Source organism: Opisthocomus hoazin, chromosome 4 (genome assembly GCF_030867145.1).
Source record: "Opisthocomus hoazin isolate bOpiHoa1 chromosome 4, bOpiHoa1.hap1, whole genome shotgun sequence".
In the NCBI taxonomy this organism is placed as follows: domain Eukaryota; kingdom Metazoa; phylum Chordata; class Aves; order Opisthocomiformes; family Opisthocomidae; genus Opisthocomus; species Opisthocomus hoazin.
Genome location: NC_134417.1, coordinates 75,938,094 through 75,965,175, shown reverse-complemented (window position 1 = coordinate 75,965,175; position 27,082 = coordinate 75,938,094). Strand labels below are relative to the sequence as shown.

The 27,082-nt window shown below is 44.4% G+C and overlaps 2 protein-coding genes across 9 annotated transcripts in view; one reads left to right on the top strand and one right to left on the bottom strand.

Annotated features, from left to right (window-relative positions):
* Positions 1 to 5,376, top strand: part of LOC104339032 (protein nucleotidyltransferase YdiU) — a 30,796-nt gene extending 25,420 nt beyond the window's left edge. For 2 of the 7 annotated variants that reach the window (XR_012763790.1, XR_012763791.1), the window contains 4 exons: positions 7 to 86; positions 420 to 524; positions 2,107 to 3,737; positions 5,344 to 5,376. Coding sequence is in view for 5 of the 7 variants with exons in the window: in XM_075419566.1 (XP_075275681.1) it covers positions 7 to 221 (215 nt within the window). In the remaining 2 variants the exon portion in view is untranslated. The other 5 variants (XM_075419570.1, XM_075419567.1, XM_075419568.1 and 2 more) reach the window with 5 other exon arrangements.
* A 262-nt stretch (positions 5,377 to 5,638) lies between these two features.
* APBB1IP (amyloid beta precursor protein binding family B member 1 interacting protein) overlaps positions 5,639 to 27,082 on the bottom strand; it is a 75,085-nt gene continuing 53,641 nt past the window's right edge. The window contains exons 11-14 of one of the 2 annotated variants that reach the window (XM_075419562.1): positions 18,338 to 18,436; positions 17,261 to 17,378; positions 13,182 to 13,279; positions 5,639 to 7,838 (exon numbers count right to left, since the gene is read on the bottom strand). In XM_075419562.1, coding sequence (XP_075275677.1) covers positions 7,314 to 7,838; positions 13,182 to 13,279; positions 17,261 to 17,378; positions 18,338 to 18,436 — 840 coding nt within the window. In that variant the 3' untranslated portion in view covers positions 5,639 to 7,313. The remainder of the gene's footprint in view (positions 7,839 to 13,181; positions 13,280 to 17,260; positions 17,379 to 18,337; positions 18,437 to 27,082) is intronic. The other variant, XM_075419563.1, reaches the window with a different exon arrangement.

The following is a 27,082-nucleotide window of genomic DNA, read 5'->3' as shown; positions in this document are numbered from 1 at the left end:
TTTCAGCTGTTAATCCTAGATACATACTTAGGAATTGGATGGCAGAATCAGCTGTGCAAAAAGCTAATTTGAATGATTTCTCAGAGGTAAAATCATGTCTGTCTTTCTTGACGTATTTATTAACAATTGGCATAATTGTTAATGAAACAGCTGTTACATTTACTTTGAACCTGTACTACACTTTGACCAACATTGTACTATATAATACCAATTACTATTGAAAATACTAACAAAATTATTAATACTATTAATTATAACATAAACAGTAGCGACTATATTAATAGTAGTACTAATGAATGAGTAAGCAACTCATGTAGTAGTTTCTGGAGCCAGGAGGGTACATAATATGAAGTGGCAGAAACTTCTTGTTTGCGGGAAAACATTTTGTGTAAAAACTTACCCAGTTTAATTGCTTCCAGGTTCGTATCCTACAGCAGATTTTACAACATCCCTTCCAGAGACAGCAGGCTGCAGAGAAAGCAGGCTACTCCCTTCGCCCCCCAGCTTGGGCCAAGGATCTTAAAGTAAGCTGTTCATCCTGAGAGAAACTTGAACAAGCAAGAAAAACGAGCGGGGTTGAAGCTCAGGCCTTCAAATAGAATTAATGGATCAAGGCACAGGAACTTCTTTCCCTAATACTTTGTGGACTGGAATCTGCTACTCTGCTAGGCAAGACAAGGTCTTGACCAACTTCATGTAAAGAAATGGACCACTATGTAAGGTTGCATCAGCAAATTACATTGGCATTTATAACTCTGCCCTTCCTATTCAGCTGTGCATTAATTTCAGTCCCAATATTTAACTTCTGCCAAACTATCACACTTAACCTCTCGGAATTCATGGCTGATCATGTGGGTCTCAATGAGTTTTAATGGCTGGTCAATTTAAAATCCATCTAAGCTAGTTTTAGTCATACAGTATTTTGATGGATGTCTCAAATATAACTGCATTCTGAAGACATAAATGTTCTTAAGTCTTTTGCAGAGTTGGAACAGAGGATCATCTTACACTTAGACCGTGCCACCTTTTCTCTTTTTGACCTTGTTTTGTCCCATTAAACAAATATTTAAAGGCAGTTCAATTAAATAATGAGCAAAGATGGCTGTCTTGGGAGTGACTTGCCCGAAAATAAATTTTGGTGTCTTTGCCGATGTCAGGTGGCTATCAAGCCTGGCCCACTGCTCTTTAAAAGTGTATCTTTTGATAGTGGTAGAAAGATTGTTGGACAAGGTCCTGTGCAGCCTTCTGTAGGTGACCCTGCTTCGGCAGGAAGGTTGGACTAGATGACCCACAGAGGTCCCTTCCAACCCCGAACATTCTGTGATTCTGTGTGGTGCACGGATATAATTCCTCAGGAAATTTTCACTGGTTGGACATGGAAAAGGACTTTCCTGGAAGTATCTCACTGCGTATGTAGCCAGGTCAATATACCTTTTGTATCCAGCCACTTGATGTTGTAAGGGACTAACAAAAATCTGGCAGGGAAAGCATTTAAAATCCAGCTGAAGTCCTTTGAGTAACAGAGAGAGACTAGTCTTTGAGTCCTGGGTCTTGTTATTTATCCTTCTCTGATATGCCAATTCCACATCACAAAGCTTAGTGTACAATTAAGCCAAAATTAATACATAAGCAATAAGGTCCAATGTTATGCTAGAAAATTTACAGCAAAAATCACTTATGTGGTGGCTTTGTTACTTCTTGACATTACCTCGTCTCTTCCCAAATCCCAAATGGATTGTTTTAGAATCTCCAAATTTCTTGGCTGCCACTTGATTCTAAAATAGAGGCTATTAAGTGCTATAATTAGCATTTCATAAATCTATTTCTAGAAATACAATTAGTGTGTAAAAAAAATTATATTAGAACTCTTTCAGTGACTAAGAAGTATTTGAATGCCTTTACTTCTTAACTATAATCAACACAGTTATTCAGGATGGTTTCCTCTCAGATATACAGCTGTTCAAATATAAATACAGTTGTTCATATGTAAATAGTAGTGTCATAATGTGAGGAACAATATAGATATTTAATACAGTTTTCTGAAAGTCCAGTCTGAAGTTTAAGCAACTTACACCAGTTCAGCCTGGGTTAATGTTCCTTGTGCAGGTGGTAAGTGCTCTTCTGCACCAATTGGGATCAGCGTTTGAACTGGCAGCACCTCCAGGTAAGAGGAGTGGGCTGCTGGGGGGGGTCTGTGAAAGCCCTTCAGCAGTGGGCTGCATTCCCAACCTACTGAAACGTCAGCGTTGGTGTCTCTTCTCGGATAATTGCAAGCGAAATAGCAGGTTGTGATGAACATCAACATTACCCCCTGCAGCGGAATGAGGTACAGCGCGAAGAAGTGATGATCTGAAGATGAACGTATTTGTGCCCACAGGGTAAATACAGAAGCACTGCAACTTGGGCCCTGGTCTTCAATTAGGTGAAAGCACAGAACTCTAATTAATGTTGACCCAAACATCCACTAAGTTTCTTTTGTGTGGGGGCCAAACACAGCTGCCTGTGCATCTTCACCTCATGGAATAATTGCATAAATACAAAGCACTTCTATACTTCTTTTTTCTTAAAAGTGTTTTATAAATGCTAAATCCTATCAGTAACAGTAGCAAGTGGACCTCTGCTTCACCCATAGTTACAGGTGAAGAAAGCCTCCAGAATCATGGTATAAAAACAGAACATCCCAAATGGGAGCTGTTTGACGAGCAGTGATATGTACTGCCCACTGTGCTCATCATGAGGCTTTTCTCAGGTTCTTGAAAAATATCTAAAAGAATGAAGCAAGCCCTGAAAACTGGTTTCACATATTCCTCTGGCTGCAGAGAGCAGGTCAGCTACTTCTCCAGGAGTTCATTCATGACTCAGTCATGTCCTCTTCCCTTGATTTCTGTGAAAGCAAATGTCCATTATTTTTCCCCCCTAGTTTTACCATGCAGTTTACATCACCTGTTTTTAGTAACTATTCTGATTTCATAATACTCAGTACTGACTGTTAATGATGCTCAAACTGCCCTAGAATATCCTGCAAGACCACAAGAACTCATAAGTCTTAACAATATGGAAATCTCTTCTGTTCTGCCTTCCTCCCTCACACAGAATACGCACGTTTCCCAGTTACTGTGAACTGCCAGTGATAACCCGTAAGTAATACTGCTGTCCTGTAGTTTTGCCACATGGTCCAGTGAAGTTTCTTCCACTCTCAAAGTGCCTGACAAAGAGCGAGTGAAAAACACATGAAGAATACAGTGATCACAACGCTATCTTTTAACTATCTTCTGTAAAAGTAGAGAAACGAGCCCACATCATGCTCAGCATTTTGTGCCACCTCCCTTTCCACTTCTAGATTTTAATCACTAAGGTTTATTATGAGTATGTAAGCATTAATACCGTTTCATTGTATATTTCCTAAAATCCTCGGTTTCTACCTGCAATTCCAGAGCTGCCTCGTCTTTCACATTGCATAAACACAGCAGTGCTGCATGAGCAGATGGAGAATAAAAATACCGTGGCTGGCAATCCAACAGGGGTTTATTTGTACTGTTGGCCTCTTTCTGCAGCAGAGGACAGTTAGGAGGCTCTGCAGTGTTGATCCCCCACACGTGGACTTTTCCACATGGCTCTATAACCTTCTAATCCCAAGGGCTGATGGAAAAGTGATCACTTGCAGTAGGTCCTTCTTCCGTATCAGTGAAGTAAGAGCCCAGAGAAGACAGCAGCTCCTAAGGCTTCTTCCACTTGAGGTATGGAGAAAGGTTAAAAATAATATGCTGCAATTTCAGATCTTTTTGGACTAAAATACTGTAGGCTCTAGTAATATACATACTACTGCAATCCACAGGAATATGACAATTTCCTATGGCGATAGGTTAGATAGAGGTGGAAGGATGAATTTCTGATTTCTACAAATGCTTTGATTTACAGTCTTGGAAAGGAAGACCTTTTTATATTTTACAGCATCTTTTTTGTACCAGATAAAGCCAGATAATTGTGTATCATTAAGATGGTAGCTCAGCTCTTTGAATGGAGAGTTTAAATACTTACATTTCAGACATTCAGTGCAACCATGTACATACACAAAGTAGTTGATAGAGGTCTAATCATCACAGCATTTTAATTGATTTCTGGCATTTTCTGTAGGCTTTGATTCTTTTTGTTTCGAAGAAAGCTCAACTTCTGTGTAAGATTTTGTGTGTGAGTTGCAGATGTAAAATGTACAAATTGAGTTCATTGTGCTGTAACAAAAGAGAAGGGAGGAAATAGGGCAGCGTTCTGGTGAGAAGAGTGAATGCTAGGAAAGCCGGGTAGAAGTCTTAGTGCTTTGTGAATTCAGAGAAACTAGCTTATAGTGCAATATTTTTCTAAGGACATGTTCTGCTTCATTTTGATGCTGGGTGTATAGTTCATAAAAGAAAATTCATTTGATTTAAAAATAGTTGGACAGCAGACAGCTGTTGTCACCTAAGTGTGCCGAAAATATGCACCCCTAATACCTTGTCAAAAAATGACACCCAGCTCTTTAGCATTCAGTGATTCTGCATAATGCCCACCTCACTTACGTATGGAAAGCAATTGGGAAACATTAATTTTTTTTTTAAACCCCTAGTTCTAACCCTCCTACTCTTAGCTAGTTAGTATTTTTCCTCCTGCACTTGGAACTAAAGCTTGCACTAAGCTTATGAGCCTTGCACTGGTCTTGAGAGGGTTTCTCAGTTTGGCTATTTGGAGATGATGGGATACCTTTTGAATGTTCTAGCATTTCAACTCAAAACTTCCAGGTAACCTGTGTGTCAGTGGTGAACATAGTTCTCTTGGTGAGAGCTTTTTGCTCAGTTCAGTGAAAGCAAGGGAACTAGAAGACCAGTAAACATTGCCTGGGCTCTGTCTGTATCAGTAGGTAAGAGGGCCAGGAACCAGTCCTTGGACCATGAACTGGTACCGTAGCTGGCCAGAGCCGCACCACCAGGGCTCTCTGTAGGGGGAGTGAAACCTCCTTTCGACTCCTCCACCTTGTCTTCTGGGAATGGTGCCTGGGCTGGGCAGTTCCGTGAGTGGCGCCGGGGGCTGCGCTTAGGCCTGCTTCGGCATTGGGGGTGAGCACCAGGCCAGCGCCCAAGCCTGCATACTCTCCTCTTTTATTTAGCAGTAGAGACACAGGGGTACAAGCAATTAGTGTGTAAAAAAAATTATATTTGTATTGTATTTAGCAGTAGAGACACAGGGGTACAAGCTGTAGCATCTTGCTAGCCACGCTAGCTCCTCAACCACAGGCCGCAGAGCAAACAAATGATTACCAGCAGTCATAAGACATCCCCATATCCCTGATATGAGCTTTACTTACTCCTCCAGTGCTCACACTGTGGACAAACCAAACAAAGGAAGGAGAAAGCAGAGAGTGGCTGTCCCATGGCTACACCTGAGTAAGTCTGGGGATGGGCACGATTACTGCAGGAAAAACATCCCTTAGCTTCAGCTTGTCTTACTGAAAACAGATGAAACTGCGGCATGTCACACAGACTTTTTTTAGTGACTCATCTGGCACTTGCCTGGCTGAAGCATCCCTGTTCTGAAACACCTTCTGTGCATCCCCAAGTTCCTCTTGTGTCCATCACCACCCTCCACGCCGGCTCCTTCCAAGAGCCTGTTCTTCACTCCTGCTTGGCCCAGGTACTGCCGGCTCCTCCAGTGCTGGGACGGGCACGTTTTGCCTTGTGTTGCTCCAACACGTCAGGGGTCTGGCTCCCGGATACCGAGTGCTTTATCGTAGCAAAGTCCTGTGGAGGACTACACTCATGCAGCCACCGAAGTGTGCCAACAGGGGACCATCTGAACAAAAGCGAGAGGGGCCAGCCAGCACTGCTGTCCGTACTTGGATAAAAGGCTTTTCTGCCGTGAACTTGTGGAAAATGTGGAAGATAAGGGTCTGCAACTCTCAGGTGAAGTGGGGCTGTCACGGCCAGCGATCGCCTCAGTGTTGCACTAACACACTTTTGGTATTGACAAACCAACCTTAAGCCAAAAATAAGACTAGAGATGATTCAAAACTTTCCGAGGCCATGGCACTGCCACCAGCTTGTCATTCCCCTGCCTCCCCCCACCACTTCTGGAGCCAGGACTCCATGTTGACAAACTGCAGCGCTCTCGCCCCCTGCTCTGACAGCTGCTGTTGTGCATTTATTTATTTATTTAGACCGCACACTTTGCTTTTTATGCTTTTTGTATTGCAAAATACAGAAATATATTATTTATGATATCTTAGAAGACCGTGTGCATGTGAAGAGGCAAAGACAGGAAGAAATAAAAATAAAGACTAAAAGGTACAGGCAAAAACTCTTTAAAATATTTGAAATGGTACCAGTAAAATGCCTGTTCATTAACTATGACACTGTGGAGATATAAAATAGAAGCTATTTTTATTTGAGATTTAATAATGAATGCTGCCTAAATGAACAATGGGAATTAAAATGGGAGAACAAAAGAAAAAAAAATGTAGGAGGAGACATTCGTATCAGGTACAAGATAATTGCAAAGTCTTTCAGAAGACAGACTATTTCTAGGTACAGTTTGAAGACAAATGTTAACCATCAGGAAAAAAAAAACAACCTTGCTTACCAAGGGAAGCATACAAGATTTCTAAATAAAAATTTGTCTAAAATTAACCAAATAAATGAGATTTAAAGGCAGCAACTGTGAGTGCTGACAAGTATGAGTGGAGTTGCATACGGAAGCAGGACTCTATAACGACTGAGGTGACACTGTCTGGAAATGGCCCTGGTCCTGCCATGCATCTCAGAATAATCTAGCTGAGGTTTTACTTTTTAAGACAGACGGTTTTTGAAAAAAAAATTGTCTTACCCACCACAATTGGGGTTTTTCTGAGAAAGAACCTTTAAGAGGAATTCTGTGAAAAGTGATCTTCCCACTTCTCAAGATTCACACGAGAACATTGCTGTATTTTTTCCTCCAGCTCCAATTCTAGTAGAGAGGCAGCCACAGAAGATGCATTTCACTCGCTGGCTGGCTCTGCGAGTGCTGCTCCACCGTCCCTGGCTGTCCTGATGGAGTGAAGCAAGACTCTGCAGCCAATTCTTACCTTGGCCTCATGCTGGAATGGTAGTTAATGGTGGTGGGAACAAGCAGGTTATAGTGACAAAGTGGGGGACAGAGGGCACTGCACCTTACTACTTGCGACCCCCAAGGAGGAACTCTGAAGGAGAATTCCTCCTGGAGAGGCCTGATCCAGCACGACCTTCCACGCAAAACCAGCCTTGTGCCTCACAAAACCAGCTACAGCTAAGAAGTCCACGTGGTCCCACAGTTCAGGAGCTGCTGCCCCTTTTCTTCTCAAGAGCTTTCATTAGGTCGGACATGAAATCTGCTTGCCTGCCTCCACCCCCAAGTGGAGGTGGCCCAGCTGATCGTGGCTCTCCAGCTTGTCCTGTGTTTTCTACCCTTTTTGAAGGAAGTGGCACAGGTTTCTTTGTTGGAGGTGGTGGCTTACTGGAGACAGGTGGAGGTGGAGGGGGTAATGGCAGGTCTCCATTACCGCTGCTGGAGGCTGGTGGTGGTGGAGGCACAAAATCAGGAGGAGATTCACAGAAATCAGACGGTGGGGAAAAATCAATCTTCAGTGTAGGTGGTGGTGCTGGAAAGCTGTCCGGATCTGTTAGGAAAACGCCGCTGTCTCGTTTGACTTTGGAGGGTAGAATTGGTGAAACAGAAACAGCAGATGACCGCCTTTCAGGTGGAGGAGGAGGCTGCAGTGAGTTCCTCTTAGCCTGGTATTTCTGTGGCCTCATCGCTGACTGCGCCAGGCCCGGCGCACTAATGTTATTTGACTTAGCCTTTAAGAAGCAGAAGGAATAAAAGGACAAGGCACAGTCAGTGCACGTGTAAACTAATACCGCTGCCTAAGAACAGTGAAAAGATGTGAAAACGTGTGAGAAGAGCGCAGTAGACAGACAGCAAAATGAAGCTGAGTACATTTTGACTGAAGAGTGCAAATAGTATTTTGTTTTCTTTCTGGAGCTGCCCACAGAGTTTTAACAGTGGAAACCTCCCTGTTGACAGTATTCATAGTGCTTCTTTGAGTGCTGTCCTCAGAACACGAGCTGGCGGGGCTCATTGAGAGGGCTTTAAACTAGGTTCGAAGGGGGAAGGGGATATTGCCCAGCTCACTAGGGATGAGCCCAGGCTTGGAGTGCCAAGGCCAGGGGTGAGATTGACAGCCCAGCTCAAGTGTGTTTACACCAATGCACGTAGCATGGGCAATAAACAGGAGGAGCTGGAAGCCATTATACAGCAGGACGGCTACGACTTGGTCGCCATCACAGAAACGTGGTGGGACAACTCGCATGACTGGCATGCTGTCATAGATGGCTACAGACTCTTTAGGAAAGACAGACCAACAAGGAGAGGAGGGGGAGTTGCTCTATATGTGAGGGAGCAACTAGAATGCATTGAGCTTGGCCTGGGGGCAAATGAGGAACGAGTTGAAAGCTTGTGGGTTAGAATTAAGGGACAGGCTCATAAGGGTGACATTACAGTGGGTGTATACTACACGCCACCTGACCAGGAGGAGGAGGTTGATGAGGCCTTCTACAGGCAGCTGCAAGCAGCCTCACAGTCACAGGCCCTGGTTCTCATGGGGGACTTCAACCACCCTGACATCAGCTGGGAAGACCATACAGCTAGGCAGGCGCAATCCAGGAGGTTCCTACAGAGCATCGATGATAACTTTCTGATGCAAGTGGTGGAGGAACCAACAAGGAAAGGTGCGCTGCTGGACCTCGTGTTAACAAACAAGGAGGGACTGGTGGAGGATGTGAAGGTTGGAGGTGGACTCGGCTGCAGTGACCATGAAATGGTTGAGTTCAGGATCCTGCGTGGAGGAAGCAGGGTGATAAGCAGGATCAAAACCCTGGAACTCAGGAGGGCTGACTTTGCCCTCTTCAAGGAGCTACTGGGAGGAATCCCGTGGGCCAGGGCTCTCGAAGGAAGGGGGGTCCATGAGTGCTGGTCGCTCTTTAAACAACACTTCTTCCATGCACAGGAGCAATGCATCCCCCTGAGAAAGAAATTTAGCAAAGGAGGCAGGAGACCTGCATGGTTAAACAAGGAGCTTCTAGCGGAGATCAGGCAGAAGAGAAAGGTCCATGGAATGTGGAAAGAGGGACAGGCCACTTGGGAAGAGTACAGAAACGTGGTGAGAGCATGCAGGGATGCGACGAAGAAGGCCAAGGCTCACCTGGAATTGAAGCTGGCAAGGGATGTCAAAAACAACAAGAAGGGCTTCTTCAACTACATCAGCAGCAAAAGGAAGGCTAGGGACAACGTGGGGCCGCTGCTGAATGAGGCGGGTGTCCTGGTGATGGAGGATGCAGAGAAGGCAGAGCTACTGAATGCCTTCTTTGCTTCAGTCTTCAGTGCTAAGACTGGCCCTCAGGAATCCCAGGCCCCGGAGGTAAAAGAAGCAGCCTACAAAGAGGACGACTTTCCCTTGGTCGAGGAGGACTGTGTGAGGGATCGCTTAAGTGATCTGGATGTCCACAAATCCATGGGCCCCGATGGAATGCACCCACGAGTGCTGAGGGAGCTGGCGGATGTCATTGCTGAGCCACTCTCCATCATCTTTGAGAGGTCCTGGAGGACAGGAGAGGTGCCCAAGGACTGGAGAAAGGCCAATGTCACTCCAATCTTCAAAAAGGGCAAGAAGGAGGACCCAGGGAACTACAGGCCGGTCAGCCTCACCTCCATCCCGGGAAAGGTGATGGAGCAGCTTATCCTGGAGGCCATCATGAAGCAAGTGGAAGAAAAGAAGGTTATCAGGAGTAGTCAGCATGGATTCACCAAAGGGAAATCATGCCTGACCAATCTGATAGCTTTCTACGATGACATGACTGGCTGGGTAGACGAAGGGAGAGCTGTGGATGTTGTCTACCTTGACTTCAGCAAGGCTTTCGACACAGTCTCCCATGATATCCTCCTAGGGAAGCTGAGGAAGTGTGGGCTGGATGAGTGGTCGGTGAAGTGGATAGAGAACTGGCTGAATGGCAGAACTCAGAGGGTTGTCATCAGCGGCGCTGAGTCTGGTTGGAGGCTGGTGACAAGTGGTGTCCCCCAGGGGTCAGTACTGGGCCCAGTCTTGTTTAACTTCTTCATCAACGACCTGGATGAAGAGTTAGAATGTACCCTCAGCAAGTTTGCTGACGACACCAAACTGGGAGGTGTGGTAGATACACCAGAAGGCTGTGCTGCCATTCAGCGTGACCTGGATAGGCTGGAAAGCTGGGCAGAGAGGAACCTGATGAGGTTCAACAAGGGCAAGTGCAGGGTCCTGCACCTGGGGAGGAACAACCTCATGCACCAGTACAGGCTTGGGGTGGACCTGCTGGAGAGCAGCTCTGTGGAGAGGGACCTGGGAGTGCTGGTGAACAGCAGGTTGACCATGACCCAGCAGTGTGCCCTGGCTGCCAAGAAAGCCAATGGGATCCTGGGGTGCATCAAGAAGAGTGTGGCCAGCAGGACGAAGGAGGTTCTCCTTCCCCTCTACACTGCCCTGGTGAGGCCTCATCTGGAGTACTGTGTCCAGTTCTGGGCTCCCCACTTCAAGAAAGATGAAGAGCTACTGGAAAGAGTCCAACGGAGGGCTACGAGGATGGTGAGGGGACTGGAGCATCTCCCCTACGAGGAGAGGTTGAGGGAACTGGGCTTGTTCAGCCTGAAGAAGAGAAGGCTGCGAGGGGACCTTATAAATGCCTACAAATATCTGAAGGGTGGGTGTCAGGAGGATGGGGCCAAGCTCTTTTCAGTGGTGCCCAGTGACAGGACAAGGGGCAATGGGCACAAACTGAGGCACAGGAAGTTCCGTCTGAACATGAGGAGGAACTTCTTCCCTCTGAGGGTGACGGAGCACTGGAACAGACTGCCCAGGGAGGTTGTGGAGTCTCCTTCTCTGGAGATATTCAAGACCCGCCTGGACAAGGTCCTGTGCAGCCTGCTGTAGGTGACCCTGCTTCGGCAGGGGGGTTGGACTAGATGACCCACAGAGGTCCCTTCCAACCCCTACTATTCTGTGATTCTGTGAAAATGAGTGCTTTTAAAATTTCAAAGAATTGCAGTTAGTAAGACATATAAAGGTACTTTCTTGATGTTGCACCCTGCTGTTCACTCCCTGATAATATGAAGACTTACACAAAGATCAGTGCTGTGTTTTTACATCCAAAAGTACTGAGCAAGATTCGAGAACATAAAAAGCAGATGTAGTTTTGGCTCTCGTCCCCATTGTATCTCCATCTCCCATTCTAGCTGCGACTGCTGGATCTCTGGATAAAGCTCAAATAATGAAGTCACCTATCTCTGCCTAACTTGTTAGACACGACAGCAGTGAACTGGGAAGAAGGTGGAGAGATTTGGGAATTTAAGGTCTGTGTGTCTGGACTCACTGTCCCCAGCACTCTGCAGCACGGTGCGACATGCGCTGACCCGCAGTTAGTGCACCGGGCAGCGCTGCGCGGGAGGGACAGCACCGCAGAGCGCTGCGAAGGGAGGCACTGGGGGAAGCCAGCTGCCACGGCTCTGCGCTGCGTGGCAGGGGAAGGATGCTCCACCAGTGACGTGGCAAGGGCCACTGACAAGCCCGGGGAAGGGTGTCTTCTGCCTGCCGGGCAAGGCACGTGCACACGCCACCTCCACTTTCCAATCAATAGTGTGAGAAACAGGCCCTTGAGGCCACTAAGTTCTAGCCATGTTTAAAAGGACATGGGACGTTCAAACCCTCTGACAACATTTTTGAAGGAAAAATGAATCACAGCATCCATCGTACAAGTTAAGAAAAATAAAATGTAGGATAGAAATTCATTATGGAGATGTTTATTTTCACAAAATTTTGGGTGGCTTTTCTTTTAAATTGTGTTTGCTAGTCGACACTCTGAAGATAAATAAAGCCCATTTGGTGATATCTGAATATAATTTGCTCTTCTTTTTTTTCAGGTAGCAACTGGTAGCTGTTGACAGTTACTACACAAACATGCTATCTATTCTTGTAAACCAGTGGAGAAGTCTGCTGTCCTGAAAACAAAGCTTTGTAAAACATTCATTTCTAATTATGCTAATTTATCGGTTTAGATCCAGCTAGCTTAGTGCTCGAATGGTAGCACAGCGCACCCTGAAAGACGTCAGCCTGATCCTTTGGTCCCAGGCTTGCAGAACCTGTGAGACGAAGGTGGCAACGTATTCGCTTCTGCTAGAGAAAAGTGCTCCACAAGCCCAGAGTCAGCAGTAGTAGTTCCGGCATTAGCCAAGTATAACACGCTTGCCTTCTCTTCCTCACTCTCCTTGCCTACAAGGATGGAAGTGAGCAAGACATAGGCTGAGCGCTGAGCACGTGATCTATCACAGAGGAAGCGAGGTTCAGAACAGAGAAGCAGATCGTTTTAAAGGAGGAACTCAAAGACAGAAACAAGAAGCATAGGACACGTAATGCAGGTGACAGAAAAATCCTAGGAATTTCATTTCACTGGTCCTGTGCACTTTATGCACGGTGGAGGCATTGAATAATGAACTGCAAACAAATGCAGAGGGTTCTTTCCACAGCGTGTTTCTTAAGTCCTCATACTGTACCCTACTCGTATTTTTACAGCCAGAGATGGAGCAAGTAGACAAAATGTGAAGCTTAACCAAGGAATGCATTTAGAGCCTAATGAAAACATGTAATGTTTTCCCTTACTTCTTCACACTTTCTCCTTCCTTACACCCTCATATGCAGCTGCACACAGTGTTCCCTGCTGAAAACACTACTGTACCCTTTGTGTTACCAAGGCAAGCCCTGTTTTCTGGCAGAGACAGAACACAGCACCCAGGTTCTGGCAGCACAGACTCTTTGAGACTGTCCCAGTTGGCACACTCCTATTTCTGCTACGTGAACTCACACCTATTTGTTCTGAAGAACCAAAGTGGCGGATGGCTGTGCCTTCACCTCCTTGCCTCTGTGCGACGGGCACACTGTTTGCAGTGTGAGAAGCACGAGGAGGGGCAGCAAGCAACCAGACACTCTGCCCAGGAGCCAAGCACTTGTCACAACAGTACACTGGCACTTTGAGAGGAGAAGACAGTGGGGGAAGAAAAACAAACTTGGAGAACTGGTTCACAGGTAACATTTAACCAGTGCACTGCTAGTAACTGCTGACCTGTACCTCTGATACATCCACTTTCTTCTGGGTCTCTGGAAATTCCGCACTGGCACGACGGACGATTTGAGGAATCTGTCCATTTGCCTGAACAGCACCTGTGACAAGGAGAGGAGACAGAGGGAAAAGAGTTTGTTAACGTTTTTGTGATATTTACCAGATCAGGGAATAGCAAACTAAGGATAAGGCTATAAAAACATCTTTACAACTTCCCTATGAAAACATCTTTAAAACTTCCACTAAGGAACCACTCATTACAGGCTTTATACATAATTCACTAAAATCCACGAGGATGCCTGTTTTCTGTGTCCAGCTTACTTTGTGACTTTTCATATTCAGTTCATTACCTAAGGAAAATAAGCATAATACCTTACAATAAAACTAATATCTGTCCAAGTGCCTCCATAGTTGTAGCTGACAACCCTACAGGAAGTGCAAGTGGCAGAATTATGAAGACACGTGACAGAAATTATCAGAGCGTGTAAAGGCAGTAACAAGTGAAGAGCTTTTTCTTCTGACTCGTGTAAATGATGATTATAGAAGGGGACCATTAAGGTTGACACGGGGATAGAGATGGGGGGCTGGCTTTGGAAGGGGAGCTAAGCAGAAATCAAGCTGGCGTATTTAAGCCCACCCTCTGGCCTTCCCTTGTTTAAATACCTGTCTTTCATAACAGCATTTTGAAGTTTGTAGTGTGCTGTACTGTTACTACATTCTCAGTTTTTATTGCATGTTTTTTTCCTTTATTTTAGCCTAAAGACTAAAGCACTGTAGTTTCATATCAGTAACAGCCATGAGAACTGAAGGTTTGAAATCTTGCAGAGGGCTGATCCATTTTCTTTAGTAAATGAGCTAACAGCTCTGAAACTTTCCCCCCCCTCTGGATGCACAGAAGATTTGTGAACCTCACTGTATTCTCAGATTAGTGAAGATCTGCTAGTTGACTAAGTTAAAGCTCTGCAAAACGTTTGTCCACCATTACTGTGTTTGTAAGGGATATACACAAACAACTCGGTACTGCCATAATGGACTAAATGAACGTGAGACCAAAGGACGAATTTGTGGGTTTTAATTAGGAAAAAATCCCCAGCCCCTGTATAGTGCGATGACGATTAAATAAACTCCCCAGTGTAGTCTAGGATTTTTGGAAGCTGTGCATGTCAAAGTAGTAGGTAGTATTTTCTGCCTACATACATACTTGTGTAAATCTTTATGACTGCCTTAGCGCTATTCTAATTTACAGTTCAGAGATCCAGTAAAGTTCTACTCATGTACTTCTTGGATGCTAGTGAAGCATTAGCTATCTACAATGTAAGCCTAAGCACAACAATGCTTTTAATCTTAACATGTACTTTTCTGATTAGCATAGAGGTTCCATGAAGATGATAACAAATAGAATAAATTACTTTTATTGCCATGCCTGCAAAACACAGAACTGACAGAGAATTCAAACTCTGCAGTGTACTGAATTTACTAGGGCTATTTAGGCTTCAAGGGATGACAGAAGATGGTCTGAAGTCGTTGTGTTTTACGCCTGTGCCTGCATGTCATTCAGCATATTTAATCCAAAGTACCATTTTGATCATTCAAACTACAGTCTGTGTTTGTTGAAGGACTAACATGTAAGCTCAGTAAAGAGATAAAACCAGTCTTCTGGCTGTAAGTGCTCAGAGGAGAGAGACGTAACTCCTGGGTTCTGTGGCCACGCCCTCACGGGGAGCAAGTTATTGTCCTCACTTCGTCTGCTGTCCATAGCAGAGCAAGAGTTTGGGCTTCACACTGCTCGGAGACGTTGCTGCCCTCAGTTACGCTGAGATTTAACTAAATGAAAGAGAGCAGAGAGAGATCCACTCTATGTAGGTGCTAAGTATAGTGGTCTACTTGGCAAATATGATATGCCAGAAAGTTAGGACATGGCTGAATGGCAATCTGTTTCTTCTTCTGTCAATGGATTTCATAAACTATGCAAGACTTGAAAGCAACGTTTGATATATCAGCTCCTGCCATATCCCTGCACACATGCTATACACAAAGTCAGCCAGCTAACTGACTCCCAGTCAATCTAGTATGTGAGTTCATACATTCCATCCTCAAGATTTATTTTTAATTTAAATGTTATAGTATTCTTTGCAAGTCAATTTCTCAAAAATTTTATGTTGAATTAATGTTTTAAGCAAAAAAAAAAAAAAGTAGTCCAAGTATAATGCAAAATACAGATACCCAAAACATATAATGCAAAATACTGAACCTTGTAGTGATACAGAATATCTGAATAAAGCAACATCCTTCATCCTTTAAACAACATGATATTGTGCTGGCACACAACATACACTGTTTTTAGCGTCCAAAGACACACATAATGAGGGAGAGAGGCAAGCACCGTATTTTTCCCAAGATGTGCCTGGCACTTGGAGCACTTCAGAACCACATACTACACAGCTCAGGGTATACACGAAGACACAAATGCGGACCAGAGCAACATGACCGGGAATACAGGCTACATGAGGTGTGAGAACAGAAGTCCCACCTGCCTTCCTCAGCGTTGCTTTTGGCTGCCACTCAAGTTAATGGAGCACAGCCCCCTGCTAAGCTCACACAGGACTGCAGTTTTCAATAGCAGATTTTAGCCTATACTGAAATCAGCCCATACAAATGGCTGTACAGCCATTTGAAAACGGAACAGAAGAAAACATGCTTTGTTCCATTTCCAAAACATGAGCCAACAACTGCTCACTGTCAGGCAGTTCAGGCTATAGTACTATAGTCAGGCCCCAGGTTTTATTTCAGGCAGTAACGATAACTGTGAGACAGCAAGAATCAGTGACTTGCCTCAGTGAGAATACCAGTGATCCTTCAGAGATATTTCCACAGAGACAACATACATGCCTAAAATCTTTCCAGGCTACTTAACCATTTAATGGGATCCATTAGTAAAGGTTAACAGCATATTTTATGATCACACGTAGTGTTCCTGGGTTCTAGTCAGGAGCTGAAGTTATACAGATGTACATACACTTTACAAGGCCTCAGTCCTGCCCACCGCCAGTACAGACTGCAGCACCAGCATGCAGCCCCACTGGCCAGCCACCTCTTCACTGCCATCAGCACCAGAACACAAAATGCTCCACGACTGTCCCATCCACCTCCCGCACAACCATCAGAAAATCCTGATCTCGAAACAGTCTGTTACTGGGTCTCCCCACCCCAAATGTGCATTTATTACCATGATTTGACTCCAACGAACAGTAGAAAGACCACTCTCTTGTCACATGTACTGAGAAAAAGAAAACTGAAGCCTTGGAAAGGTGTTTGGAGGATTTTGAGTTGTCTACATGAGAAGTCAGAATACTAACTGCCACCACTGACTTTGACTTTGCATGTCTTATGACACGAAGTATTGGGCCAGCATGTCCTTCCTAATAAAGTGTATCTTAAGCATGTAAACTAAAAACATTCATGCAAGTTACAGCTAGTATCACGCACTGTTGTATCTGTACAATGATAAAATAGGTAACAACAGTATAGCTACTGGAAAAGCAATGTTAGAGAATAACCCAATCCTTTCTTCCTCTGTATCCTTCTTCTAACACCCACATTGCTGTTACGCAAATGAGTGACAGGCTAGGAAATGAGTGGCTGACCTTATAATAACCTCTTTCTGAAATGAGCGTTCTCAGAGTATCCCACGCATCCCTTTTACTCATCAGAGGAAAAGCTCCGATACAGCTAGTGTAGAGATGGGCAAACAGAAAACTTCAAGACGTGGACCATCAGTCCGTAAAATGTAGGGGGAGGATAAAAGATTTGCACTCAGATGCCAACAGAAAAATATCTTACTAAATTATGCAGATTTAAACTGACCTTTGGTGGGCTGTCTCTGTATTCTTCAAGTTCTAACTATAAAGTGAGAGCTCTGCTGCTAGCCTAGCTATAGATCAGAGCTACACTGGGCTGTCTAGAACAAGATACTATCTTGCTGAATCAGTGCGATAGTTTTCCGAACAAAGACTGTGTGCAACATTGATGATGGCAGAAGAGGGCAATAAATGTGATTTCAACTGCTGTGACAGCATCAGTACCTGCTGATAAGGATCCTGCAGGGGCAGCTGGTTCCACCATTCCTTGATTTGCCCACCGAGAGGACAAGCCAGCTTTCTTCACTGCACATTTGTAGTTATCATATAGCATCTTGCCATACTGCAAAACAATCAAAACAATAAGCATGGTGTTAAGCTTGACCTAGGCCAAGCATTCATTTTGCTCTCGGACAACTTTTCTGACCCCATGCCTTCCAACTCCGTCTTGTTAAAAAGCACCTTTTACATGGGGTGTGCCCGTTTCTGTATAGGGCCAGGTGGAAAGCGTCTCCATACCAACACAATAAAACATGAATCCCAGTGACCGAACACAGTCCTACTGATATCATTCTCACATTTTATGTTTGTTTCAGTATCTGTAAACTTCTTGAAACTTGGCTTTAAAACCAACTGTTCTCAATGAATATATATTTTCCCATGCTTTCCAAGTATTGCATTTTCAGACTGGAGACTTGGTACAAGTCCTGGGCTCCAGAGCAAACAGCTCTGTCAGTGTAAGACACAAATTAATTTGGTGTTCACCCTGCACCTTTGATGGATGTCACCCTGCAGCAGAACTGGCAGAAAAGAATATATACCTAACAGGAGCAGGTCTGTATGGCCAGGTCCAGCCAGTATACTGGGCTACGTATAAATCCATCTGCCTTAATGTTTTGTGCAAATCAAAATGGCCTGTGAATCAGGATCTTTTTGAAGAGGGTGAGGCAGACAATTTGGGCAGAACTGTCTCAAAAACGTAACAGCTGGACTGACCAGCGCTTGCACATCTTTAGCCACAGTGTATTATTGTGCCAGATAACTGTAGCCTAAGTTTTATAAGTACATGAGTTTTGTCGCTACAGAATTCACCCCTGAGAAAAACACACTGATAACTAGGATACAGGAACATTCAGAAAATCCATCCTGGTCATGCCCTTTCACTCCTTCTTTCTACAGTAAAATTCACATAAATGTTCATTCTTGTCACAATATTTCCAGTTGAGGTGATGACAGTCAGTAACCTGAGGAAGACAGGGTTTTACGGAAAACATCTTTAACTAAATTTACTTTTAATCTCACCTTGGCAATTCTAATTCCTGTTACCCACTGATGCAGGGTGGCTTGATCATCGCAGCATAAGTACTTGATGTATTGTGACTCCTTTTGAATCTGGGGGTGCTGAAAGATATTAATTCATAAAATAAGACACAGAAATCGGATCACTATACAAAAGTATGAAGGCACCACACAGTGACCTCGGTGTGAACACTGCCTATAGGCATCACGTTAACATGAAGATGATATGAAAAAAAACCCAAGAAACAGCAAAACCAGAGTATAAGAAAATATAAAAAACATGGTGATTATAAACTACCTATGAGTTGCCACTGGCAGCATTTGCTTGAAATAATTTGAACGCATTGTAATACGAATTCAAGGGCTACAGAAAGCTAATACTGATCTAGAGTTCAATGAAGTCTACAAATGCTATGGTTCAAGGTCTAACGCTCACTGTACAAACACTGGAAGGAAGTCTGTTTCTCATTGTGGTTTGTCATACGTAAGGCATCCAGACTGAACACTGAACTAAATTAGTTTTCAAAGAGTTTGTTAAATTTCCTTAAGCATAAACTCTCAGCTGGAACAGATTTTTCCTTCTAACTGACTGTTTTTCTCTGGGCCAAGTTCTGGCTTTCTTCCTACACATTTTTATTCTGCTTTACTCTTGCTGTTGTTTGCCAACGGTTATGTAAAACTGCCATGCGTTCTAGACAGAGGATCGTTCAAAATGCAACACCATCAGAAGTAATCTTTTTCATTCATCTGCACCAGAAACCTTTACAATTTTTAAAACTTTTTTGTTCTTTTGGACAAAATTTAGGATCTCTTCTCCTTACTGATCAACGTAGTACTGGTATGTGGCGACGTACCATTGCAACTCAAAGATCACCAAAATGCCAGGCTGCCTACTGTTCAGAGGACTAACCATCCTCTCTAAGACACTGAAGGAATTTGGTTCCCCTGCTAGAGCAGAGAAAGCTGCTGGAAAGTTGGGCAGAGAGGAACCTGATGAGATTCAACAAGGGCAAGTGCCGGGTCCTGCACCTGGCGAGGAACAACCCCATGCACCAGTACAGGCCAGGGGCGGACCTGCTGGAGAGCAGCTCTGTGGAGAGGGACCTGGGAGTGCTGGTGAACAGCAGGTTGACCATGACCCAGCAGTGTGCCCTGGCTGCCAAGAAGGCCAATGGGATCCTGGGATGCAGTGGCCAGCAGGTCGAAGGAGGTTCTCCTTCCCCTCTACACTGCCCTAGTGAGGCCTCACCTGGAGTACTCTGTCCAATTCTGGGCTCCCCAGTTCAAGAAAGATGAGGAACTACCGGAGACAGTCCAGCGGAGGGCTACAAGGATGGTGAGGGGACTGGAGCATCTCTCCTACGAGGAAAGGCTGAGGGAGCCGGGCTTATTTAGCCTGAAGAAGAGAAGGCTGAGAGGGGACCTTATAAATGCTTACAAATATCTGAAGGGTGGGTGTCAGGAGGATGGGGCCAGACTCTTTTCAGTGGTGCCCAGCAATAGGACAAGGGGCAATGGGCACAAACTGAAGCACAGGAAGTTCCGTCTGAACCTGAGGAAGAACTTCTTCCCTCTGAGGGTGATGGAGCACTGGAACAGGCTGCCCAGGGAGGTTGTGGAGTCTCCTTCTCTGGAGATATTCAAGACCCGCCTGGACAAGATCCTGTGCGGCCTGCTGTAGGTGATCCTGCTTCGGCAGGGCGGTTGGACTGGATGACCCACAGAGGTCCCTGCCAACCCCGAACATTCTGTAATTCTATTCTGTGATTCTGTGTCTTGGATGGAATAATACACTGACATCTCTTGATATGCAAGGAAAAGAATGAAACCAAAGGAAAAGGCTTCATTATCCCTCATTTATGTGTTCATTTCTATTTCTGTTCTTACAAATTACAGGTGCACAGTTAGTGAAGTCTTGTGAATGCACAAAAGAGCAGCCAAATGTGCTCCAAGGATTTGGCCTGTGCAGTTGAAAATTCAAAGCATACCTCCACCTAGCAGCAAGGACCCTGGTTTTATGCACATTGTGGAGCGCCCAAAGCAGCGCAGTGCTGGATGTGGGGAGCTCAGAAGGACCCCTCGCAGTGCAGAGCGCTGGAGCAGCCTACCAGCCCAGGGCTGACGTAGGTGCCAAATGTCTCCTCGTAGATGCCTGCTGGTGGCTGGGCCATCCCCGGTGCGGACGCCAAACCCTGGCCACAGCTGAATGATCCAGGGGTCCAAAAGCAGAGCTGAATACAGAGGTCTTGCTTCTCAGGCACATGTCCCCTGCTCCCCCCTCAGCGCTGCAGACACCAGGCTTGCCTTGCTTGTGCTGACCCAATGAGGCCACATTGTGATTTGAAAAAAGGAACTGGTCTGGGTTAAATATAACCCAGTTCATCATGCTGTAGCTTTGGTTTATATTTTTAAACCCAGTAGTACACAGCACAGCCTCACATACGGCATGGGGATAAGGGGCACTGTGGCTTGGGGAGAGAACAAGTAGCAAGGGATGGGTGAGATGATGGGACTGTGCAAGCCAGTATTGCTGCCAAAGCCCTGCATCATCGAGTTACGGAGTGAGAGTGAACACACCAGGGAGGTAATTGTGAGGAATTAAAAACCAAAGGGCTATTACTCTTGAGGGGTCTCACAGTGACAGATGTGTCCCAAGGCAGTGCTGTGGGTAACTCTGTTACAGCTCCCTGCGTGTTTGAACTCAGCTGCTCACACAGGTCACACTGTTCGCCATTTTCCTCCAAACACACAGCTGGCCATCTCCCCTGGACTGTGAATGCACAAAGTCTGCTTCAGCGCTCTGGAAGGGCCCATGGCTACCTTAGTCTCTTACCTTGCTCTTGGGCACTCCCAAAGTGAGAGCTAGGCACATCTCACATTGCAAGCCCACAGATGCCAGCTGGCTGTCACCAGGTGCCTTAACTGCAGAGCAGGCACCATGCCTGTCCCATGGACCTGTGCCTCACCCACCCGGCACACCCACACACCACCCCTTCACACAGCCCCTCACACAGAGCCGTACCCTGCTGCTATACACCTGTGGCACATACCAGAGGCACTAACCTGGACAAACAGCCTTCTCCAGCTCCCCAGCGTCTGCCTGTCCCTGTCTCTGGCAGCTTTGGACAGCCTGAATGCTGCTCAGAGCACGCTCTGCTACTGTAACACATGACCAGGACACTATGCCAGCTGCTCCTTTCCTCCCACCTCTTCTCCATTACGTGACCAAACACAGAGAAAACCATTAGAGAATTCAGTCTGAATGCTATTATTGAAAGCAAACCGTAAGCAGGTGTTTGTGTGGCACAGTACAGCCCACAGACATGAGTTAAGGTTATCACCATCAATGCCAAGAGAACCAGGAGGTGCAAACAAAGAGACTGCAACCCCAGGTAAATTAAATTCTTCAAGCACTTTTCAACCAGCAGCTAGCAATTTTGCTCCCGTGTGTAAGGTCCTACTGAACCCAGCAGATGGCACCCAAAGCTTTCAAAAATGAAAAAAAAAAACAAACAAAAAAACCTCCCTCCTTTTCCATAACAACTAAGTCCAATGGGTCTATGTATCTCTGCTCATTTTCAAACACCATACCTATCACCAGTTTTTTATTACAAGAAAAAAAAATACTTCTATAATTTAACAGGTAATTTATGCAAACATTTGGAAGAAAGCGCAGACTGCATAAACAAGGCAGAGGAGGACATGGTGTAGAGCACGCTAGGTAATGGTGCTGCAAATAGCCACAGCCCTGCCACAGGGATCTGCTGCTGGGGAGCTCAGAGGGGCTGCTGCAGACCTTTCCTGCTGGGCACTTTACAGAAGTACCAGTTTCACAAGAACACCTGTACTGTGTCAAATCAAAGGTCCCCAAGCCCAGTATCTGGATTTTGACAGTGGCCACAAATGGATACTGAGGGAAGAGAAAGAACAAGACAAGCATATATGATACTTCCTTCTCTGTACTCTCCCTGTCTGCAACTATTTTCAGGTCAGGGGATTTTCTGAGCCGGATGGGGTTTCTCCGTATTTAGGTTCTTCAATGGACTTCTTCTCCAGGCACTTCTTCAGTTTCTTCTTGAGCCCAGAGAGAGTTCTGGCATCCACAACATCTTTTAGGCACAATTTTCCCAGGTCTGCTACAAACTCTACGAAGAACCACCTCCTTTTGCTCTGAACCTGACTGCTACTAGCTTTGTTTAATGTTCTTGTCTTGGAAAAGACACTGAATGACTGACCCCTATCCATACCTCTCCATGCCACTCCTGAGCCTAGAGACCTGCATCATATTCCTGGCAAGTTGTCTCTTTTCCTGCCTACAGGCTTCTAGTCTTGCAGTCATTCTTCAAGTCAAAGGCATTCCTTACCTTTGCTTATCCTTGCTGCTCCTCCCTGATCCTTTTCCATGTTTATTATATCCTCTTTGAGATGAGAGGACCAGAACTGCACAGGTGAAGGGAAACTGTGGACTTGTGCCACAATGTGGCAATGTTCACTGTTTTATCGTCTATGCCTTTCCTAATCATTCCTAATTCTTGATTTACATATCTGACCACTTCTGAGCACTGAAACGAAGCTTTCATCAAGTTATATACTATATCAGCTTCCTGCTCTTGAACAGTACAGGTCAGCTCAAAGTTAGTAATTTCACAGGTGAAGTTCTGATCGCTTTTGTCCCTATGCACATCACTGTGTGTAAACCTAGAGTATACATTATTTCCGATTTTATTGTCCAGAACCTCAGCCTCACAAGGCCCTTCCAGAATTCTTCAGTCTGTCCTTTCCTCAATGATCTGAATAATGTAGCATTACCAGCAAGCTTGCTCCCCTCACTGCTTACCCTGTCCACGAATATTTTGAGGCTGTGGTGTTCTTACCATCACGAGAAGTCGAGAGGGCACTGCCAGTGAACAAAGCTAGAGTGTCCTGTGCTGGACAACATGGGAATTATTTATTGCCTACCCTCTACCCAGTCTTTTACTAGCTATTGTTTCCACTGGGCAATCCGTCTTAACTACTGACATTCACCAGTGGGGCCTATTCCAAATTACCCCAATCATTCCTTGATTAAATTACTCCAATCAGCAACCATGATTAAATGCAGAGTTACAAGTATATTCTGTCAATTAGAGTCCAAACTAGGAAGCTGCTGAACACTCTACTCTCATAAGGAAGGTTAAACACCTCAAAGCCATGCAGGCAGTCTGTACCTTCACTTCGTAACAGCCAATAACTGTATTGTCTCCCACTTTCCGAGAAGTAGCAGCAGCACTGGCTCTCTTTTGATGTGTAACTCTACCAATGACACATAAACCACCACTTTGTACTGGACCCATAGCCCAGTGACGTTGACTGGAAGTATCCCCATTACCTTTCCTGGGCTTTGGATTGGGTCTAAGCAGGACTGTTGCCTGCTGGCAGCGCAGAGCCTGCCTACTATAGCTGTGTGCAAGGCCAGACCATGGGACCAAACACCAGCAGCACTAAGCTTAATACTGAAGGTTTATACATGTAAAAGATTATTAGAAAGTGACCCTGCTGGAGGCATTTGGCTTCCTGTGGTTTCTAGATGCATGAAGCATGCTACTTTGGATAGGAAGGTATAACGTTTCAGCCAGGAACTGTCACACCCCAACCCAGCAGCTTGCTCACTTGGGAAGAACTCTACCATAGTGAAATTACTTTGGCAGCACAAAAGGCAGAAGTCTCTGCTGTCGACAGTGACCTTTACAAGCTTGACTCTCCACTAAAAACTTCAGGTCATGTGCAAAATCTATTAGATAGTACATAAAAATGCTGACACAGGATAATCAATTCAGAGAAGAATCTGGACAGCTGAAAGTCCCTGGAAATGACGACTTGGTGTGAAGATCCATGAGAACCAATTTCCTTCTTTCACAGCTCCTGCGTCTCAGGATAGTTGTTTAGTACAGCACACAGACATCAGGAGATGTAGTCACTACGCAAGTCTGCTTTTGCTAAACTAGATTCATAGTCCCTGTAATAACCTCTCTGTGGGACTAATAGAGGTCATAACAATATCAATCATCACTGTCATACGAGAAATACGGTATTTTTAGGCAAAGTAACACTAACTTTAGTATGCCACAGCTTACACATCTCATGCATAGAGACAGATACATTATTTTGCTACATGGTGCATTCTGTGCCCTGAAAACGTCATTAAAATCATCTGACAGCAAAGTGAAAACATCTCCTCTGGAAAGGTTTATCACCTTTGCCTCTGAAATATGCAGCACCAAAATGAATTATGAAAGACAACTGTTTAAAAAGCAAACACCCCAGAATTCAGAGTCTGAATGAAAAGTAATATGCAAGTAGACAGGGACTCCACAATTTTTCTCACAGGGAAAAATTTCCCATGGAATAGTCCTTCAAAAATAATACAGTGTATTAAAATGCAACATAATTTGACTACAGTGAACTTTTTTCTCTGTCAATGTCAAAACTCTCAATAATGATGAATTAGTAGCATCATTGGGCCTGATTTTTGGAAGTGTTGGAAACCTGTCTGGTTACTTATTAAGGCCTGAGCACCTCAAACATCAGGCTGCTAAAGGGTGTGCTGTGTTCCACCTGGAAAAGCATTGAAAAGGTCTGGAACAGAATCTAGTGTTGTCCTGACCCACTGTCTCCTCTACAAGTATCAACAGTCTAGAGATAAAGAACGCAGAAGCACTTGAATATAAAGAGCTTATTTTCTGGAGAGGTTTAAAAAAATATTTGTTCACAGATTACATTTTCAGATATAAACTCTGCCTAAGGAAAAAAAGATAGAACACATTGAAAACCTGAAGAAATGGGAACTCAGCGATGTGGTTTCTCCAGTTTGTGCCAAAACAAATGACTAAAGGCCATGTGTGCAAGAAATCAGAGATTATCCCAATAAAATGTTCTTTTGCTTTGCCTTCTTCCAACACTGAAGATGAAAAGTAAACTGAAGTTATTCAGGCATCTCATTGGATTCCTTGCCCCAAAATATATGGATCATTGCCCAGTCTCTGAGGCAGAAACAACAGCCAGAAGCATAAAAAGAGTGACTAACTTTGGATCAAAAGCTTTGGCTTTAGCCCAAATTTTCACAAAATGGTCAATGTTTTTGCATACTGTATCTTCTACCAATGACCTTGTGCTATGTTGAGCTAGCTTCTCCGAACAGCTGAGACTCTTCTGGCTCCCATGACTGCAAGTAGAGTTAATACTCAGCACCTTTCAAAAATCACACTGAAGTGGTTCAAATTTGCCATCTACTATTAAACATGGTCACATTCTGATGCTATGCACTCCTTGCATTAAGATGACCAGGCTTAACTGATCTTTTGAAGACATGTGTGAACTGTATAGATAAAACAGAAACTTTCCTATTATAAGGAAATTATTATTTTGAACTACATTTCTCTAATGACTGAGGTAAAATTTTTCGGTCATTAAAAACATCTGTAATAGCCATTGCAACCAAATGCTTTATGCAGCAAATAATATTTTCCAAAGCTGTTACATTCCATTTCTCACTGTCCATTCTCTGTCCTCCTTCTCCCCATTCTTTATGCATTAATCTTGCAAAACTGTGTGCATGTACTGACTGTAATCCCACATATCTGAAAGTGTTCTGTAATAAAGAGTATTTCTGCTTTTGCTTTTACATTTTATCGAGCAATGAATTTTACGCTGAAGTATTTGTCTGAAGCATTCATGTTAACACAACAATCTTAAAATCTTTCACATAAAGAAATAGAAAACCTCCTGTTTTCTATCCTCGTTTCCTGCACTACACATTTGTTCCACATCTTTTTTCCTACCATTTTCTACCGCAAACACTGCTAACTCTCACCTTCTACCTTCTTAAACTGTCACTGTGTTGAATGCATTGTGTACATGACTCAGTCTGCAATGGAGCATGCTGGGTGTGAGGGAGGAGGGAGTCAGGACTGGAGCGACTAAACACCAAATTACCTGCTAGACTGTTGCAAACAGAAGGTTTCCTTCTTGAAAATTTACTTCCAAAATTCTTTGGATCATTAGAATTTTTTTTTTTTAAATCAGTTTCCAAATGACACCAGGAAATCTTTGCTGCTTAGAGTGCACAGAAAAATGCACCCAGCTGTGGAAATAGAGGATGATTTGCCTTTGTCTCAGTTTATCCCCAGGAAACCAATTTTTTTCATCCTAGATTAATTCAGCATTATGCACCATTACCTCCAGATTACTCAAGCACAACCAGCACCAATAAACTATAATTAAATCCCTCTTTGTCACAGGCACATCAGACTGACTAAACCAACAAATTTGCATATAGATTACCTTGCTATTTGTCTGCTTTGAAAGATTTTTCAACATGGTGTAAAAAAAAAGGTCCTGGACTAGTGTGTGCAGGCGCGCGAGCACACACACACACAGAGACACTCTTAATGTACAAAATAAACATTACATTCACAATTTCTGCTCAGGGCAACGCATGCTGTCACCAGCACGATGAACAGATCCCTTCCTTCATGGTGGAATCTCTTGGTTTTGAGGACTTCCAGCTCTGGAATATGAAACAAATCACAAAAGGTCTCACCCATTTCCACAGCGTTTCCCATGTAACCTAGTAGAAGGTGAGAGAGAAGATTTACTGGGAATCTATGCATAAAAATTTGCATTTGTAAATGCAAAGGCGACCATGAAGAACCAAACCACTCCAACTTGCGCACTTGCTGTGTGGGGTGTGTGAATTACTTCTGTGAAGGA